We start from the raw sequence: 19,951 nt of genomic DNA on the forward strand, positions 1-19,951 counted from the left end.
TGGCAGGGGCAGGGGGGAGTTCGGCTTTGGGGGGGCATGGAATTGAACCCTTGGTGTGGATGACACGCTGCTGCTGCTGCGGGCCAGCCGTCCAACCAACCGAGCAAACCTCCATCCAGCTGCCTGGCTGGCAATCCGTGCAGCCTGCCTTTCTCGTTTGGAGTAAGCTGCTTTCTGTAAATATTGCTGATGTCTAACAACAGCTTGTTTCCAGCAGAACATCAGGTTACTTTCCCAGCCGGGCAAGATGCTACTCTGTCAACAACATTGACCAAGAAAAACCCCACAATGTGGCTTTTAAGTGGACCAGCCAGTCTCTGCTGTCACTGCTCATTGGTCAGCATCCATTGATAGAGGTCCCTGTCTCTTCCCCACCCCCACTCAACACTAACCCCCACCCCCTTTCCTCTCCCGCAACTACTCTTTAGGGAACCCCTGGGAAAACCTGGAATCTGAGTACGGTTTGTAATGATGATCAGATTCTTGGTGCAGTCTCGTTCAGGCGGTGCTTTACCCATTCTCTGATAAAGGTCAGACCTGTACAAAGCAGGAATATCATGTTTGGGTTCAAACCTGGATGGAGTACTATTTACTTCATATTGAAGGGTTCAAGTCATTGTTTTTGGGTAACAGTTCCTTTTACGGAGGGCAAGTTAACTGTAGCTCGTGGGATATGGGATATCTTGGATGCTGTGTCTGTGTCTCCCTGTGTCTACCCATGTGTGTGTGTCTGCCTGTCACCCAGTGTCCCTGTGTACGTCTGTCTGTGTTTTTTAAGGTGAAGGGTGGAAGGTATAGGGGAGATGTCAGGGGTGGGTTCTTTACCCAGAGAGTGGTGGGGGCATGGAATGCGCTGCCCGTGGGAGTGGTGGAGTCGGAATCATTGGCGACCTTTAAGCGGCATTTGGATAGGTACATGGATGGGTACTTAATCTAGGTTAGAAGTTCGGCACAACATCGTGGGCCGAAGGGCCTGTTCTGTGCTGTATTGTTCTATGTTCTATGTTCTATGTTCTATTGTCTCACCACATGCAGATCCTGTCTGAGGTATCCTCAAAAAAAAAGGTATGTGCAGTGCCAGGACGTGGGTACGGGAATGAGCACCAGTGATGCTGTCACTTCATCAGTCTCCTGTTCTGCCACCTCTGACTGGCCAGCTCCCACCAATTGGCTGACTTCAAGGAAAGGCACAGGAGGGTTGCTCTTGAGAGAAAGGGAACATGAAAGCAAGTCCACACGCTTACAGCATCCACAGATATCAAGGACTGAGGAATGACAGAAGTGTGATGGGAGTTGGAAGATTTCAAATGAAGCAGCTTTCAATTTTAATAGCTGCAGCATTTCTTGAGGCAAGTTCCAATGTTGGCAACAACCTTCCCCAGCATCACAATAAAGAGATAAATACTGCACCACACTCAGTCAGTCTGTTTGGGATCAAGGAATTTCCACAAAGAGTTGGTGGGCTGTGTATGTGTAGTGAGAAGCAGCTGTGAAGCTCACAGCAGTGCTAAGAACAACAATACAGCACAGAATCAGGCCCTTTGGCCCTCCAAGCCTGCTCCAACACATTCTGCCCTTGCATACTCAAACTGTCTTCACTTAAGGATCTGTATCTCTCTATTCCCTCCTTACTCATATTCATTCAGGGGGCTTCTTGAGTGCTACTGTTGTATCTGCTTCCACCACCTCCTCCAGCAGCACTCACCACCTTTTGTGTGAAAAGCTTGCCTTGCACATCACTTTCAAACTTCCACCCCCAACACCTTGAACCTGTGTCCCCTAGTAATTACCCCTTCATCTTGGGGAAAAAGTCTCATACTTTCCACGTTTTTCACAATCTTATAAGCTATTAGGTTGCCCCTCAATCTCCTGCAGACCAGTGAAAGAGTGTGAGGTGAAGCAATAGAAATTAGATATAAATTGCAATTGATGTGAGTTCTTGGTGACAGGTTAGCATATTGAGCAGAGTGAGAGGCACATCATTGGAAGCCTGATATTTGAAGACACTCTACTGATGACGACCGGTTTGAGCTTCTTGCAAACACTGCTTTCGGATCCTTGAGGCTGGATCAACCACAACAGCAACATGGGTCCTCGGTCTTGGTAATGTTTATCTGCTGGGCCTCTGAAGCCCCATGTAGATGGTTAGCATTCGTCCTGACCTTCTGAAACAAGGTCTCCACGTCCAGCGTCAGAAAGCCTCAGAGCCCATTCTCTGCTATGCTGAGCCTTTCCCAGATCATTGTGTCGTGACTTCCAGCAAATGGACCAGTTCGAAAGTACTCCCCTTTTAAGAGATCCGAGCTTGTTTTAAGAATTACAGGTTAGTGGATTTGATGCTAGCCTCATGATTTTGTGCCTTCTGCAGAGACATAGTGTGACATTTGCCTGCTGCGTACATTAGAAGCAATGCGTGCTGAGATATCATGCCCTCTGACTCCCAAAGCAATATTGGTACAGTGATTCCATACCCTGCAGCTGGTGTTCAGTCTCAGCAGCAACACTGTCCAACTCTTGTCAAAAAGAGCACACAAAATTGCACAAAGTGCCCTGCAATGTCTGGGCACTGTAGTCCATCTTCGATTCCTGAACTTACTGCTGCTTCATTGCTGGTGGCAAAGATGGCAGCACTAGGCCATCTGAAATTACTCAGGAGCTCCATGGACTGGATTTTACACTCCCCAGGCAGTGAGTTTGAAAGCTGGGCAGGCAAGCCCGGACTCTCACTCCTGTCCCCAACACAATTTTTAACAGCAACGGCTACGGTGTTGGTTACATGCTCACAATCAGACTAATTAAGGGTCTTAAAAGGGCAATTAGTGTCCATTTAGGGTCTTATCTTCCCTCCAAAATGTCATTAATGGGACAAAAGGAGATGCCCATGCCACCGAGCAAGCCCATCAGTTTATGATTTGTCTCACTCTCACTCCACAATCTGTCATTCCTCTTTCTCCTTGATTACCTCTCGAGTGTCATGTATCATCATCATCAGCGATCGCTTGCAGATGAGGATGACTCTTTTCCACTCGCAGGGCAAGTCCATAGGTGGCTGTAAAGACCGTTGTGGCTTCCACACGCTCCATTACATTAGGGGCAGAAAGTGGTCATGGGAAGGTGTGGTTGGGGTGTTGGCACAGCCAGATACTCCTTTTACTGTTTTCGCCTGGCTTCCGCTTTGCCTCCCCCAATGGTGAGTCTCGAGGTGCTCAATGCTTTTTTGGATGTTCCTCCTCCATTTTGGACAGTCTAGGGCCAGTGATTCCCAGGTGTCTGTGGGAATGCCGCATTTTGCCAGTGAGGCCTTCAGCCCTTTCTCTGTCCACCTGGGGCTTGCCTGCTGTTTTGAAGCTGGGAATAGAGCACCTGCTTGGGGAATCTTGGGTCAGTCATGTGGACGGTGTGCCCAGCCCATCGCAGCCAATCAAGAGTGGTCAGAACCTTGATGATGGGGATATTGGCCTGGTTGAAAACACTGATATTGGCACGTCTTTCTTCCCAGTGGATTTTCAGAATCTTGTTCCAGCACCTGGAGGTATCTGCTGTCGAAAATCCACATCTCAGAGCCTTGTAGGAGAGCGGGAACTACCACAGCTCTGTGAACAATGTTCTTGGTATTGGAACTGATGTTATTGTCCTCAAACACCCTTTTCCTCAGGCGGCCGAAGGCTGAGTAGCACACTGGAAGCAATGCTGGATCTCTATCAGTAGCTGCTTTGGCCAACAGGACACTGCCGAGGTATTGGTCAAGCCTCGTGCACTTTGTGGCAGACTGCCTTTGGCCTAACTCTTACACCTGGCCACAAAATAGTACATTTGAGAATGGAGGAGAGAGTAGCAAGGTTCAGACAGAGTAGTTTGACCACAACACCAGTTTCTTTGCCTGCACAGATCGAGCATAAAGGTGTTTGCCAGGGTTGAAGGTAGTTTTTGAAGTTTATCTTAAAATGTCTCTCCAAGAGCTTAGAATGATCAATTGCTTTCTCTTCCTTACAACAATACACTCAATTATGCATTAAATTAATTTAAATTAAAATTTGGCAGGGGTGGGGAAGGTTGGGAACAATGTTTGCAAGTACCCTTCTGAACATATCAAAAAACAGATTTTCAGATTATGGAATCCAAACTGGAAGTGCACGCAAGGTAACACACCTCACCTTCCTGCAAAACAAAAATAAAGTTGAAATAATACTTACTTGTTCCCAGCAAAACACTACAAACATTTAATTTATCATCTGGTTTCTCCAACTCCAGAATGCCACATAGACCCCACTGGTAAAATCTGTCTGCAGGAGCTGTCAGTCACTTTTCACAGCAAACCTCAGGAACTGACAACTGAAAATTCACACAAAATAACTACAATGATAATTGATGATTTAGATTTGTGCTCCCTACATCCAATTTTAAATGAAATGTGTCAATTTTTCCAAAGTTTCAGATGCCAGTAGCCACATCCAGTATAAATAAAACATACACTGTTGTCAGATTAATGATGTGTATAGTATAAAGCTTAACAGCACCACTCTTCAAAGGAAATGAAATATACATCACAGAAAACTCAAATATCTTTAGAGAAGGCTTTAATTAAAAAAAAAGCATATTTGTTACAATGTGTAACCCCCATGCTCCTTTGAAAGCTAAATGCGAACTACAAGAGATCTCTGTATCAGCTAATAGACCATCAACTTTGAATTGAAGCAGTTGGACTGTATAAGTTACTCTGTCTTCTAGTGCTCCAGGCAAACAATTAGAGTGACAGGCAAGAGGGACATGACTGATGCAGTGCTGTATTTCAACAACAGAAACATCAGGAGCACAACATTGATTCCTATACCTGGCCTCTACCATACGAGAAAAATACTGAGGGACAGACAAAAACAAAAAAGAGCCCATGAAAATATAGCAGCTTACTAATGAAAGGTCTTAGTATCTCAGATTTGTTGGAACAATCCAACTTTAGTTAACAGTTCACTCATTAAATTTGATGCAATGCTATTTTTGATGTGACTCGCATTGATCCAAGAGCACAATAGATTATTGCGATAAAAAGCACAGAATGAGATTCCACAGGAGTGATTGCTTGCCATCAGGCAGTGCAGCATCGTCACCTAGAGTTTTGCCAATGGGAAGCAAGTCTAGTAATAGTTTTACAAAGTTTCTTCACTGTGGGTTCAATTTCTAGCTGTTCCGTCGAGAGCTTCCCTGAAGTCTCTTTCCAACAGAGGGGAGGCAATGCATCAGGCTGTGTGCGTGATGCAAAGATTGTGATCTTGTACAAGAACAAGAGTGACCACAACTACTGTAACAACTACCATGGTAGATTCCTTCTGAGTACTGTCCATATTGCCTTTAAAAGACTACTGATCATGGCTGAATGGACCTACCCGAAATCCCACTGTGGTTTTAGAACTGGAAATCCACAAGTTACATGATCTTCGGTCTCCTAACTGCAAGAGAAAGCTCATGAACAATGGAGGCGACCATACATTGTCATGAGTGACTTCAGCAAGACTGATTACACAGGATACAATCATTACCAAAGGCAAAACATGAAGTTGCTGGAAAAGCTCAGCCGAACTGGCAGCATCTGTGAAGAGAAATCAGACTTCACGTTTCAGGTCCTGTGATCCTTTCTAAGAACTGGTTCAGAATCGACTGAGCTATTCCAGCAAGTTCTGTTTTGCTTCTGATTTATACAATATCCACAGTCCTTTCAGCTTTCATTTCGAAGGGCACTTGTGGTGCAGTGATATTGTCTCTACTTCTGAGCCATGAGACTTGGGTTCAGGATCCACCTGCTCCAGAGGTGTGCAATAACATCGCTGATCAGGTTGATTGAAAAATATACACTCATTCCTGAGGGCAAGCATTGTGCAGTGACAGTGTTTCTTTCTTCGGGAGAGAAGGCCTGGCTTCCACTGTGGTAGTCGCAACACCAATTGATGGCTTGACTACTTTCATCAAATGAATGATTGCCATACAGCCAAAGACCTTCTGCTTAGCCTACACCACCACTACAAGGAGAGCTGGAAGATAAATAAGATAATGGTGGGCGCTGACATGTACAAGTTGGAGACAGTTGCAGACGATCAAGACCTCTGGAGGCTGATGGCCCAGAGGGGCATCAGAAACAGAGAGAAATGGTAAGCTCAGTTGGCTGACAGTTCTCAGAGAAAATAGCCCAACAAATGTGATATGACTTTTACAGCATCTCAGCCATTAAGCACAGCAAGAGAGGCAAGGTGGGGGCCTGAGCCAATGCTGGTGATGTTTATCACAGTTGATTGCAAAGGTGTAAACCACCATCTCGCAAGACAGATGGCCACCAGAAGGGAATGGAATCAGATCCAGCATCACCAAAGCATTGTCTGCATTGTACACGTCACAACTTTCTTTCTGTTCACTAAAAGACCATAGGTTAAACACAAAAGGGGAATTTTCTGAATTCTTGGTCCTTGTAAAGGCCTTAGCTCTGTACAATTTACACCTGGAAAGCCTGCACATCCACCACTTGTTATTTTTAAAACATTAATTTAGCCAATCACATTACTGAAACTCCCTGACACCAAACACAAGCCCTTCATTCACAAGTGAGAAACTTCAAAAGATTGAAGTTCAATTCACAAAAGCATAGAATGGCGACCTCTCAGAGAATCATGATGTTCGGCATGATGCATTTGCTTGATTATTCCCATAAACATACATTCTACCTCATAGATCCAACAGACTTGCATCTGCCAAAAAGTAGCCAATACTGCAGGTTTGACAATAGATTGATACAATGATTGACAACAAGCCACATAAATTACTAACTGCTTCTTGGGTGATCCAATTAATTCTACCAGTGAAGAAGTCTGCAACATTCATCCAGGTGTGGCTACTGAGTCAATCCACAGGAGCAAGTTTCATTGGGCTATGGCTAAAGCTTCTTTTTGCAAGAAAAAGAGGAAAGTTGATTAATTTTTCACAAAGAGGAAAAATCACAAGATAAGTTTTGTCAAGAAAGACAACAGAAAGCCACCCAACCCAGTTTGGTTTCTTGTGTCACCATTTGACACGATGTAATTTTCTGTGGGAAATGGGTCCTTACATTGTTACTCAATGGCAACCTTTTGGCTCGACAATGAAAGGATTTTTTTTTTTAAAAAAGTCATTCATGAGATGAAGGCTGTTTAGGACAGCATTTATTGCCCATTCCTTATTGCCCAGTTCAAGAATCAACCACATGGCTGTGGGTCTAGAGTCACACTTAAGTCAGATTGGATAAGGATGGCGGTTTCCTTCCCGAAAGGACATTAGTGGACCAGGTGGGTTTTTCCTGACAATCGAGAAAGGATTTATGGTTATAATTGGAATCTTAATTCCAATTTTTTTTAAAAACTGAATTCAAATCTCACCATCTGCTGTGATGGAATTCAAATCAGAGTCCCTGGATAGTTAACAGGACTAAACAATCCATCGATAATATCACGAGGATATTGCCTCCCCCAGCACCTCCTCTTGGAATTATTGCAAGGAAAACCATGGAACATCCTTAGCATTTTGGTTTCATTGAGAAGCTTGTGAAAACATGATCTTTGTTGCTTTATACTAAACTGTAGAGAAGCTGATAGCTAATTTTGTATTACTTTATATATATGTGTAATATACTTTCATTCCCCTCCTAATAATTAAAAAGGTCTAGGTTTGACACTAAGTACTAACGGTTAAAGAAAGCATTAAATATCAGACACAAATTCCTTAGAGACGCTACCACCCAACTTATGTTACTTGTGCAAACATTTGAGCTTCTACTGTAACTAATGCAGTACTTCTACTGTCAAAAAATGTTATAAGCTCTGATTTTAGTGTCTAACTTATATCATGGATTGCAAAATTATATTTAGTTTTGTAATTTTAGTTTGCATATAAATCTTGTGCTCATACTGAGGAACTGAGATAGGAGATGTATTCACTGGGACACAGGGTCTTTTGGGGTCTAGGCAATGGGTTGCCTCCTGCTATTGAGTCAGGGGTGGGGCCAATCTATACGTAACTAGATGTCTCATTTCACTAGGAACATGCCTGTGGCCCTTCATGGGATGGCCTGCTTGTAAAAGGTTTTTGCTCACAGTAAAACCCGATAAGTAAAAATCCAAGGGATCAGCCCATAAATTTGAGTAAAGTGGATAAGTTTTTTTTAAGTGATTTAACTTCTAATCAGGCTTGTTTTTGGGTTCTTGAATTGAAAGGGATCCAAGTTTTACTTCAGGTTTCCTTATTATTTATAGCCTGGCCATATGCGACTCGTGTGATGCTTAAATTGTCGCTATTCATTGCTGCATGTAGCAAGGGTGACATAAGAAAAAAATCTTTTTCACACAAATACCTAGGTTATAGAATGAACCAGCTGGAAAATGTGATGGTGACAGGTTCAACTTAGCCATTCAAGAGCTGTTGGATGGTTATTTGGATCGTAATCATGTGCAGGTCATAGTCATGATATGTAGGGAAAAGGCAGGAGATTGACAGTAGATATTAGACCCAGCACAGGCATGGTGGGCTGAATGGCCTCGTGCACTGTAATAACTCGGAGATAGTTCTTCAAAAAGATGAGCCTGTTTCAGGGGGAGGGGACAGAGCAAGATGTGTGAAATTGATCTCTACCTCGTTATAATCAGCTTTGAGGTGAAAAGAAAACTGGATAAGATCTAAAATACAGCAAAAGTCCCAATTTTTACCTTCTTTATCTTAAACTGGGAAATACAATCAAAGAGAAAACATTTGCTGATCTTGGGAAGAAAGTTAATTGTCTGGCATTGGAGGTTGCATTTATGCATAATGAACCACTGTTTATAAATATATCTCCAGAGCCAACTTGGAAATTATTCACCCCCACCCTTATTAATTGGGACAATTCTGGTGAAATGAATGACACAGCATTTGAATAACTGGTTGTCCAGATAAGAATTCCTGCTGTTATATTACAGACGACTCAAATACTCAGTGAGCAGAGATCACCTGTCAACTCACCTAAATGACCAATAATATATTCAATCCAGTACCCTGGTGAATCAGTGATGACATGCAGGTTTTGCTGTGTGGTCAACTCTTCCTTATGTTCCTGGAGAACTGAATTGACCAGGTCTCTGGAACTGTGTTGCAGTTATCACCTGCATGCTGCTAGACAAGCTGCTTTGACTTTCCGGAGGTGGAATCACTCCCCGCAGTGCTTTGAATGACCAGATAACTTAAAAAAGGTTAGAATTTTGGCAATAACAACCAGAACAGCTGGAGTCACTAAGGACTCATCTAAATCAGATTCCACTTGAGCCAAGACCTAGGAGTTGTGTCCTCCCCTGGAGGGAGATAGGTAATTGATCCTGGGCCAATACAGCTGTTTTCAGTCCTGACTCTTCTCCTCCTCTGTGATTGCATCATCCTCATCCGCCTAATGTTCAGTTGACAGCACAGTTGTTGCTGTAACTAATGTAATATGCATTTGCTCAGAATCATTAAACAGGCAGGCTTTAGTCCTATGGCAACAGCAAAACCTGGCTCCACGTGGACTGAAGAACAACATTAATGCTTCTATAGCAGCCAAATATATTTCTTTTCAGCTGAACTGATTAGAGTCTGTTTCCCAATATTTAGCATTTGTGTTCTTAGTAAGGATTTAATATCAAGTCAAGTCTACAGCAGAAAATTCCACATTCAAATTCCCCACGGTGGAGGACTGTTTTTCTGACTGGAGGCCTGTGACCTGTGCAGTTGTGCTGGGACCAGTGCTGGGACCACTGCTGCTTGTAATTTCTACAAACAATTTGGATGAAAATGTAGGTGGTCCGATGACTAAGCTCACAGACGCAAAAATTGTTGGAACTGTGAATAGTGAGGAAGGTTGTCACGGGATACAGCAGGTTACAGGTTAGTTGGAAAGTTAGCCATAGAAATGGCAGATGGAGTTGAATCCAGACAAGTGTTAGATGATGCATTTTGTTTGGACTAACAGGGCAAGGGGAGTACATGATGAATTGTAGGATCCTGGGAAACACAGAAGATCAGAAGGAGTCAAAGTGTGTGGTGCTGGAAAAGCACAGCAGGTCAGGAAGCATCCAAAGAGCAGGAGAGTTGACATTTTGGGCATAAGCCTTTCATCAGGGATGTGGAGGGAGAAGGGGGTTGAGAGATAAATAGGGGAGTAGGGGTGGGGAGAAGGTAACTGGGAAGGCATTAGGTGGATGCAAGTGGGAGGTAATTGTCTTAGGACGGTAAGGAGGGGGGAGAGGATATGTGGGAAGGAAGATGGGCAGGTAGGTCAGGTCAAGAGGACTACAATTGGTTGGTGCTGGGTTGGACGATTGGATCTAGGATGTGTTGGGGGGGGGGCGGGGAAAGAGTCGAGAGTCGAGATTGGAAACTGGTGTAGTCGACGTTGATGCCGTGTGGTTGTAGAGTCCTGAAGCAAAAGATAAGACGTTCTTCCTCCAGCTTGCAGGTGGCTTTGGTTTGGCGGCAGAGGAGGCCCAGAATTAGCATGTCCTTAGGGGAATAGGAAGGGGAGTTGAAGAGGCTGGCCACAGGCCGGTGGGGTTAGTTGCGGACCACAGATGTTCTCTGAACTGCTCTGAGAGTTGGTGTTTTGTCTCCCTGATGTAGAGGAGGCCACATCGAGAGTAACAGATGCAGTAGATGAAGGGTGGATGTGCAGGAAAAACTCTGCTGGATTTGAAATGAACTTTTAGGGTCTTGGATTAGACTTGGGGAGGGCAGGTTTTACACCTCATGTGATGGCTGAGGAAGGTGCCAGTTGTAGAGGGTGGGTTAGTGGGTGGCGTGGACTTGAGAGAGTTGCAATGGGAATGATCTCTGCGGAAAGAGATGGGGGTGGGGTGAGAAATATATTTTTAGTGGTGGGGCCTGACTGAAGGTGGCAGAATTGGCAGAGGACGATGTGCTATATCCAGAGATTCGTAGGATGGAAGGTGAGGAGCATGGGGGTTCTATCTTTGTTCGGTTAGACGGATGGGGTTCAAGGGCGGAGGTGTGGGCAATGGAGGAGATATGATTGAGGGCATTGATGATCATGTGGGATGGGAAATTGTGGTCCTTGAAATAGGAGGCCATCTGGAATGTCCCGGAATGGCATGTCCTTAGTTTCTTAAAAAGGTAGATCAGGGATTTAAGGTGGTACAGGAGTTACTTACCCTTATTAGTTTAGGCATTAAATACATGAGGAAGGAGGCTAAAAAAGTGTATTAGTTATCAGAGAGTTTAGACAAACGGGAATTGTTTTTGCTGAGTGTAGGTTGAGGGGTAATCTGATGGACATATATATAATTCCTGAAGAAGGGCTCATGCCCGAAACGTCGATTCTCCTGTTCCTTGGATGCTGCCTGACCTGCTGCGCTTTTCCAGCAACACATTTTCAGCATATATACAATTATGAAAGGAATGAACAGGGGTGGATAGTCAGAATCTTTTTCCTAGGGTGAAAGTGTGTCTGTCTGTCCGTCCATGTGTCTTTGTCCGTCCGTGTCTGTGTGTGTGTGGCCATTTAAAGAGATGTGCAAGGCAAGTTTGTATTTTTACAGAAGGTGGGAGGTACCTGAGTGCACTACCGTGTGTACCAGAGGTGGTAGAAGCAGATACAATAGTAATGTTTGAGAGCCATTTAGATAGATACACAAATGTACAGGGCATAGAGAGATACAGATTATGTGAAGACAGATGGGATTAGCTTAGAATGGCATCATGGTTGGTTGAGACATGGTGGGCCAAAGGGCCTGTCCTATGCTGTTCTATGTTTGACGTAAACCGATAAGAAAAATGGTAACTTGAATACTGCTACTTTTGACTTGATAGTTGATGTTAGTGCCAGAACTGTCGAACTTGAAGTAGTACTATTTGTTAAACAAGTAGCAAAAAAAATGTTTTAGTAATAATAATACCCATCTTTGGGCATCTCAAAGAAATAGATTGAGTAGAATCTGGATTAAAGCTGGAAATAATACTCACTGTCTGAGAGTTCCCAAAGCCGTGGAGGAAGATCACTGAAGTACTCATGGTTCAGGGCAGCATGAGCCGACAGTCTGTTTTTTGGAAAGCACTGGAGAAGCTTTGAGGCAAGATCTTCAGCATGGGGCACATAATCTAGTCTGGAATACAAGGTTGTAAAAGGATATAAACATCTATTCGAAAGTAATCACCCAAAATAAGATCAATGCTGCACTAAAAATGAAAATAGCAGCTGAGGCTACAAAGCACACCAATAATTAGTTGCAACATGAAAGCATTGCTTCTAATGAAATGCTATGCATTTTTTGCATTCATGAGAGAAAAAAAAATACCAAGTAAAAACACTGTAATCAATATAAATTCACCCAAACTCCTGAAAAATAGATAAAAGGAAATTGATGCCTGTCTCAAGGTAAATAATAAAATTAACAAATGGAATCAATGACAACTCTTAATGTTCGGTGTGTTAATGGTCTTCGAAGATATCTAAAAATGTTTAGATATCTATGCTTACAACCAGGAAAAAATTAAAGCATTTTTGTAATTTATGCTCAGGTTCCACAGCCAGTTTGAACCAAATTTTCTGCAGGAGTAATGATAAAACAGTCTTGTTTATTCTTATACCTAGACCTAACCTACTTGAAAACCCTGGAGAAAGAATATAGCACAGTTAAAAGTGTGAAGGTGCTGTCATGGGGGCTGTTTGGTTTCAGTAGGAATGCATCCTCTTGAACCAACAGGATCCTGAATTTCCAAAATTTCCCACATTTCACTAACTGGTAAAGAGCTTCTTGCTCTGGTTCCAATTGTTTCCTTGCCCTATAATGTAATCAAATCTATGATAAAATCTATTCCTAACCCAAAGTTGGGAGAACGTGTTTCTTTCTTTTTGTAAAAAGCCTTTGAGGAGAGTAACTTTTTGTCATTTCTACCATATATAGCTGATACAGTAAAAACGAGACAGCGTTCCTCCAGGACCAAGGGTGCTACATGGACAGCACAAACTACACGCTCATACACAACAAAGTGCATGAGAAGTGCAAACCACGCAAGTTACAATGTAATAGAAGAATGACAAATAATGGACATTTTTCTAGCAGCAATTTGAAGTTGTGCAAAGAATTTCAGATGGAAAAAAGACCGATCATACTATGTTAAGGAGCCTGATGTCTTAGGGGAAGAAACTTGCACAGTCTGGCCGTGAGAGACCGAATGCTCCAGTATCTTCTGCCAGATGGCAGGAGGGAGAACGTTTGGGTGAGGGGTGTGTGGGGTCTTCCACAATGGTCTGAGCCTTTTGGATGTAACATGCGGTGTAAATGTCTGTAATGAAGGGAAGAAACCCCGATGATCTTCTCAACTGTCCTCACTATCTGTTGTAGTGTCTTACGATCAGAGACGCTACAATTACTGAACCAGGTAGTGATGCAGCAGCTCAAAGTACTCTCAATGGATCATCTGTAGAATGTGGTGAGGATGGGGAGGGGGTGGGAGGTGGGCATTCCTCAGCCTGCGCAGAAAGTAGAGACACTGCTGGGCTTTCTTGGCTATGGAGCTGGCGTTGAGAATCCAGGTGAGATTCTCCGCCAGGTGTACGCCAAGAAATTTGGTGCTCTTCATCATCTCCATGGAAAAGCCGACGTCCAGCGGAGAGTGATCGCTCCGTGCCCTCCTGACGGCAACAACCACCTCTTTCATCTTGTCCACATTTAGAGACAAGCTGTTAGATCTGCACCAGTCCGTTAACCACTGACCTCCTCTCTGTATGCTGACTCATCATTTATGCTGCTGAGACCCACTACAAACATATCATCAGTGAACTTGATGATGTGATTTGACCTGTGCATCACTGCACAGCTGTGTGTCAGCAGAGTGAACAGCAGTGGACTGACCACACGTCCCTGGGTGCCCCCATGCTCAGCGTGATGGTATTGGAGATGCTCTTCCCAGTTTGGACTGACTTACATCGTCGACTGTTAAAATATCTGACAGTAGTTTCAAAAAACAGCTGCATTCAAAACCATTATATTTTCAACTTGCAACTTCATAGTTTAATGTCTCCAACTCTAACTAACAGTCCTGGATTCAGTGCCCTAGATCTGAGCAACTGTGTCACTTATACCATTCTAGTTTTCACCTTTATTACTCTGACTAAACATTTATTCTAAAGAAGCTGTTAATTTTTAGACAAGCCCTCCCACAAATGGAATGTTGGACTGAAAATACCAACAAATGACTGAATGATAGTGAGGCAATTTTAATTAATTGTCATTCTCAATCTTGTCACAATCACATGAATCATAAAGCTGTCTCAATGTGTCCGCAAGTGATGCAATCCATTAACACAATTTCAATACTTCATTGGCTCTTGTTATATACATTCAGATGTTATACATTCCTAAATTTAGCTCAGTCTCACAGCAAATCATACAGAAGAGATCTTGCAGCCAATCAAATCTGCCCTTCAAAAATACACAATCAACAATGAGCCCATTACCTTGAAAGCTAAGACAGTTCAAGTGTTCATCCAAGCACTTTTAAAGGTTAAGAGGTTACCTGCCTCAACTATCCTCCCAGGCAGTACACCACCCTCTGGGAGAAAGTGTTTTCCCTCAAACCCTCCTGCCTTTCACCTTAAAAATGTGCTCCCACATGAGAGGGAACCAGTTGCTTTCAAACCACCCTGTCAATGTCACTCAGAATCTGACTCATCTCGATTAGGTCTCCTCTCAGCCTTCTCTGCTCCAAGTAAAACAACCTGATCTTTTCCAGCCCCTCTTTGTAACTAAGATGTTTCATCCCAGGAAACATCCTGGGTGAATCTCCTCTGCACCTTCTTCTGTACAACTACATCCTTCCTAGAGTGTGGCTACCAAAGATGCATGCAGTACTCCAGTTATGACCTAACCAAGGGCCAATACAGCTCTAACATAGCTGCCTTGTTCTTATTATGTATAGTTCGACCAGTTACCTTTTTAACCACACTATTAACTTGTTCTGCCATCTTCAGGGATCTGTGGACAGTTTTCCCAAGATTCCTCTGAGCTTCCTAATTTTAAATGTTATTCATATATGGAACTTCTGGCATGTTTTCAGTTTCATAAGACTATCAGAGGGGAGTTCCAGGAATAACAATAACAATAATCAGTATTTTCCAAGTATTGTGATATTGTTTATGAGTTCAAGAGAGCAACTATGCACTTAATTCCTACTAACTGCAGCAGTAGACTGGCTGGGGGAAGTGCTGTTGTCCTCACATCCTAATAAGCACTTTTTCAGGTTGTGCAATATTTCATTGCTAGCGTTTGGCTTTCATGTTTATTACTGTTCAGAAATTGCACTTTTCCAAAACTATTCATTCTTTTTGACACTCTGGTGTGTACACTCTTAAGCAAATTCAAATGTTTTTGCAACAGTCAACTATCCTTTCGCTAAACTTCTGCCACTGGTGAATTTCACTGAATGCTTGCTTTTCACAGACTGGTGTTGCAAGGGTGAACAATGCAATTTCAGAGAGTTGAATGTTTACCCAAGCCCACAATTTCCCTTTAACAAAATCAGTGTTACATCAGTATTTACATCGAACAACTTGCATGATATGACTACACAGGTAGATCTAAAAATTAGATCATGTGTGTGTGTGTGACTTCAAAAGTGAAAGTACAAACCACTGTTATTAAGATCCTACCAGAGCACTCAAGACATGTCATGGCTCTGGCAGTTGTGCAAATGTCACAAAATGGATGAAGATGATCTCGTAGGATTGACGGCTAAAGCAAATGTGTTTCTTGGAAGAGCAACTGGGAGGGGGGTGATCATTGGTTGGTATTGTTCTATAGTTTTACCTTAGAGGCAGTAGTAACTGGCCTGCTCCTTAAGATTCCATTTCAGGTGAAGCAAAATGGTCAACTCATCTAACTGCAGTGTGACTGAGAAAGCTGATTGCTGTAATAGGATGGGTCAAAGGTCGACCTCTAGATGACCACCCTAACTGATCCCAGCCAAGAGTCCCGTGACACAACGAGCATGCATTCCATATCGACTCCAATTTCTCAGCTATTGTCTCCCAAGTCCAACAAAGGCAAGGAGAACATAAAATGCTTATTACAAAATTAAAAAATAAGAGCTTGAAGATTTTTATTTGCTTCTTTTATTCATTCATTCAAGAGTGGTGGACATGACTGGCAAGATGAATATTTATGGTTCAACCTCAAATGCCCTTCAGAAATCACTGACATTCTCACTTTGCAGTGAATTTATACCACTCCCCTATCTATTCTGCAGATATTTTCAATTTAAACTGTTTGTAAGCAGCAGCTTCATTTTTCAAAATGCTGCAGAAAGCCATTACAAAAACTCATGAAGTAGAAGGTATGTGCTGCAACAGGGAGCAGGTTTTTGTGCCTAAGAAAGAGTATAACATCCTGATTTAGTAAGTTTGAACCAGTGAAGAGAGTGTGCATTTCCAGTGATCAAAAGTCGAGAGATTGCACATAGAAGTTATAGCAAAAAGGTTGAGCATAATTTTAAATCAGGTAGTAAATACCATCAAGCTTTTGAACATTTGACAAATGATTCAGTACTTCAAACCCTATAATATTTACTACAAAAAACTAGCCAATAAAAGCAAGGACCTTTAATTTTCAAATACATTGATAATATCACAACCCCTTTTACAACAGCAAATAACACTAAGACCAGATGCAGATCCTGAATCTTCTCTCAAGTAGTATGGAATAAGAGTTTGAGAGAAGTAGTTTGTCACAGCATGGACTAATCATTGTATGGAGTCCAACTTGTGGAACCAAACTGAGATGAGTGAGAATTCAGGTGGTCTGGTTAAATTTGCCAAGAGCTTACTTAAAATATATCGGCAGTAGACAGCACTGCTAGGGCTCTCAAAAGTTTTAAAAATTTAATGCCTAGAAGCAGAGCTCTGCATGTTCATATACATGTAGAGCTCTCTGCTGGATTACAGCTGGGCAGTACAAACAAGGTACTACTATCTGTCTTGATGCTATCGATAGTGAGTAGATATCGATAGCTATATTCCTCAATTATCCATGAAAAAGTAATGGTTACGGATATCTTTTGCCAAATAAAATGTCAACAGTTATTTTAAACCACAAATGAATCATGGACAGGTGTTATAAATTTTCAGTTTGCTTTTGACATTGATGTTCAATGATACTTGTACCTATAAAATGACTCTTACATTCACCCGCACTGCCTAGTATCTATTTGTACAACGATATAAATTGTTACAACAATGGGCCCCTAGTTGTAGGTACTGGATTAAAGATCTCTCACATACCCCCTAAATAGAAGTTCCTCCAATTCTATAGAGGTGGACTGATTACAGGTTAACAATATGCTTCTACGCAAGTTCACCAATTTGTTTACTTCATGATTACTTAACAAACTAAGAAACATTCAAGGAAAATCTACAAAAGTAAGTTTCCAAAATGGACATATGTTGCAATCAAGTATAATGATGGGCGGCACGGTGACTCAATGGTTAGCACTACTGCCTCACAGCACCAGGGACCTGGGTGACTGTGTGGAGTTTGCACATTCTCCCAGTGTCTGTGTGGATTTTTTCCGGGTGCTCTGGTTTCCTCCCAGAATCCAAAGGTGTGCAGGTTAGGTGAACTGGCCATGCTAAATTGCCCAAAGGGTTCAGGGATGTGTAGGTTAGGTGCATTAGTCAGGAGTAAATATAGGATAATGGGGTCAGGGAAGGAGTCTAGGTGGGTTGTTCTTCGGAGGGTCAGTGTGGACTTGTTGGGCTGAAGAGCCCGTTTCCTCACTGTTGGGATTCTATGAATAAATACGTTTTGTTGCTTCTCTTAGCTTTCTTTGGGGAAAGGTCTTGCCATGAAGGCTGACCAGTTGACTAAGTCTAGCTGTGCTTTCTTTGTACATGAAGCATATATACCTCACTTGGCAGCCATTACTGGATGTTGGTCTTCAACGTTTGCTTCACCTTTCCTTTGAGCTCAGAAAACAGGGGGTGCCAGGAACTTGACTGCCAATCCTCCTCTGTCCAGAGTTTGGTCAGTCGACCTCCTGGTTAAAGTAATCCTTCCCTATCAGCTCCATCATACAGGTGAAGATTTCACCAGATCATCTCATGTTGTTTATAAAGAGATGATTCCAGTTTCAACAAGGCTCGAGTATGAATGTTTACCAGACCAAAACAGAGCAAGTGAGTGACTTTAAGAAAACAATGATGACATTAAGAGAATTAACATCAGCTAAGAAAGAGGATTGGAGAAATTTAAAGGGTCAAATCTAACAATTCTCTGGAACTGAATTGTCTATACCCTCATGTTCTAAATGATTTTCCTAAATTCCTTAGATTCAGGAACAGTTTGATCTGATTAGAAACTGAAAGCAAATGTAACATCTCTTTCTCTCCTTGAAAAGCATTTATTGAGAATCTAGCCATTAGTAGTCATTAAAATTAGATTGAAAGTACTTGGCTTTCCAAAACACATTTGATTTTGTGTCACATAAAATAGAATATGTTGTAAAAGGTGTGAAGCATGCAAATGTTGATCTTCAGTGAGACTTGGATGTGCTTGTACAAGGAGCACAAGTTAGCATACAGGTACACAAGCAATTGGCAAGGTAAGTGATAAGCTGGTCTTTATTGCGAGGAGACTGGAATATAGGAATAAGTCATCTTGCTACAGTTGTACAGAGTTTGGATGAGACCATGTCTGGAGTACAGTGTGCAGTTTGGTCTCCTATTTAAGGAAATATATATCTGCATTGGAGACAGTATGTTTACTATATTGGTTTCTGGGGCGAGAGAGTTATGCTAAGGTGACAGGCTGAGCAATTTGGGCCTTTATCTAGAGTTCAGAGGCATTATTTCACTGACATGTGGGGTGACAGGTGTCTGTCTTTCATTGCAGTTGTGTTCATTGTAATATAGAGTTACACATAAGCTTAGTGTGTCTCCTCCATAAGATCTCTCTAATTACGTAACCGCACATCATAAACATGCTGTTGTAACCCACTACAGTACAAGAATGAGAGACATTGAAACATTGCAAATTCAGAAGGGTCTTGATAGGCTAGTCAGAGAGATTGTTTCTACTGTTTGAGGAATCTAAAACATAGGGATATTACTATCAGAATCAGGGCTTATCATTTAGGACTGACATGAGGAGACATTACTTCATTCAAAAGGATTGTGAGCCTTTCAAGTTCCATACTCCAGAGGCTGCACAATCTTTATCACTGAACATATTCAAGGTTGCAACAGTTAGATTTTTGGTCTCTAGGGAATTCACAGGATATGGGATGCAGTCAAGGAAGTGGAGTTGAAGCTCAAAGATTAGTCAGGTTCATATTGAATGATGAAGACGGATCAAATAGGTCAAGAGACTGATTCCTGCTCCTATTTTTTGCATTCCTGATTAGTGGCAGCATCAGGTACAAAAAGTACATTCCCAAACTTGATGAACATTATGAACAAGAATAGCAATAATTGTTTATTCCTTCTCAGGTAGGGTACCTACGTATCAAATATCTTTTTGTCTCAAACATCTCTAGCATGTAGTTGGATTTTAAGGTTTAGTGAATTCATTAACATTAAATATTTTAATATAAATAGGATCATAGGTGTGAATATTTGACATGGCTGTTTCTTTAGGTGTGAAGTTAATGATGAGTCGCCATTAACTTCAAAATGTCACTAAATAAGTGAAATGAAAGATTTCAGCAATATGTTTATGCCTACAAAATGAGTAATCAAGGCAGATTATTGTGCCCTTAACAACAAAGTGTATAAACATTTGAAGCAGTGTATGTACAATATCGAATTTGCACTAACTTTCTGAGCATTTTAGTTGAGTGTCAATCTCCTATCTCTTGCCCATAATCTGCGGCACATTGTTTCTTCACAAGTTCAAATAATCAGTCAATGCCCTCTTGAATGCCCTCA

The 19,951-nt window shown here is 42.1% G+C and overlaps 1 protein-coding gene across 5 annotated transcripts in view; it reads right to left on the reverse strand.

Moving 5' to 3' along the window:
- Nucleotides 1-19,951, reverse strand: part of cdk14 (cyclin-dependent kinase 14) — a 659,453-nt gene that overhangs the window by 173,992 nt on the left and 465,510 nt on the right. For all 5 annotated transcript variants that reach the window (XM_043690284.1, XM_043690286.1, XM_043690285.1 and 2 more), the window contains one exon: nt 11,995-12,134. In XM_043690284.1, coding sequence (XP_043546219.1) covers nt 11,995-12,134 — 140 coding nt within the window. The remainder of the gene's footprint in view (nt 1-11,994; nt 12,135-19,951) is intronic.

This window comes from Chiloscyllium plagiosum, chromosome 5, assembly GCF_004010195.1.
Source record: "Chiloscyllium plagiosum isolate BGI_BamShark_2017 chromosome 5, ASM401019v2, whole genome shotgun sequence".
NCBI classification, from domain to species: domain Eukaryota; kingdom Metazoa; phylum Chordata; class Chondrichthyes; order Orectolobiformes; family Hemiscylliidae; genus Chiloscyllium; species Chiloscyllium plagiosum.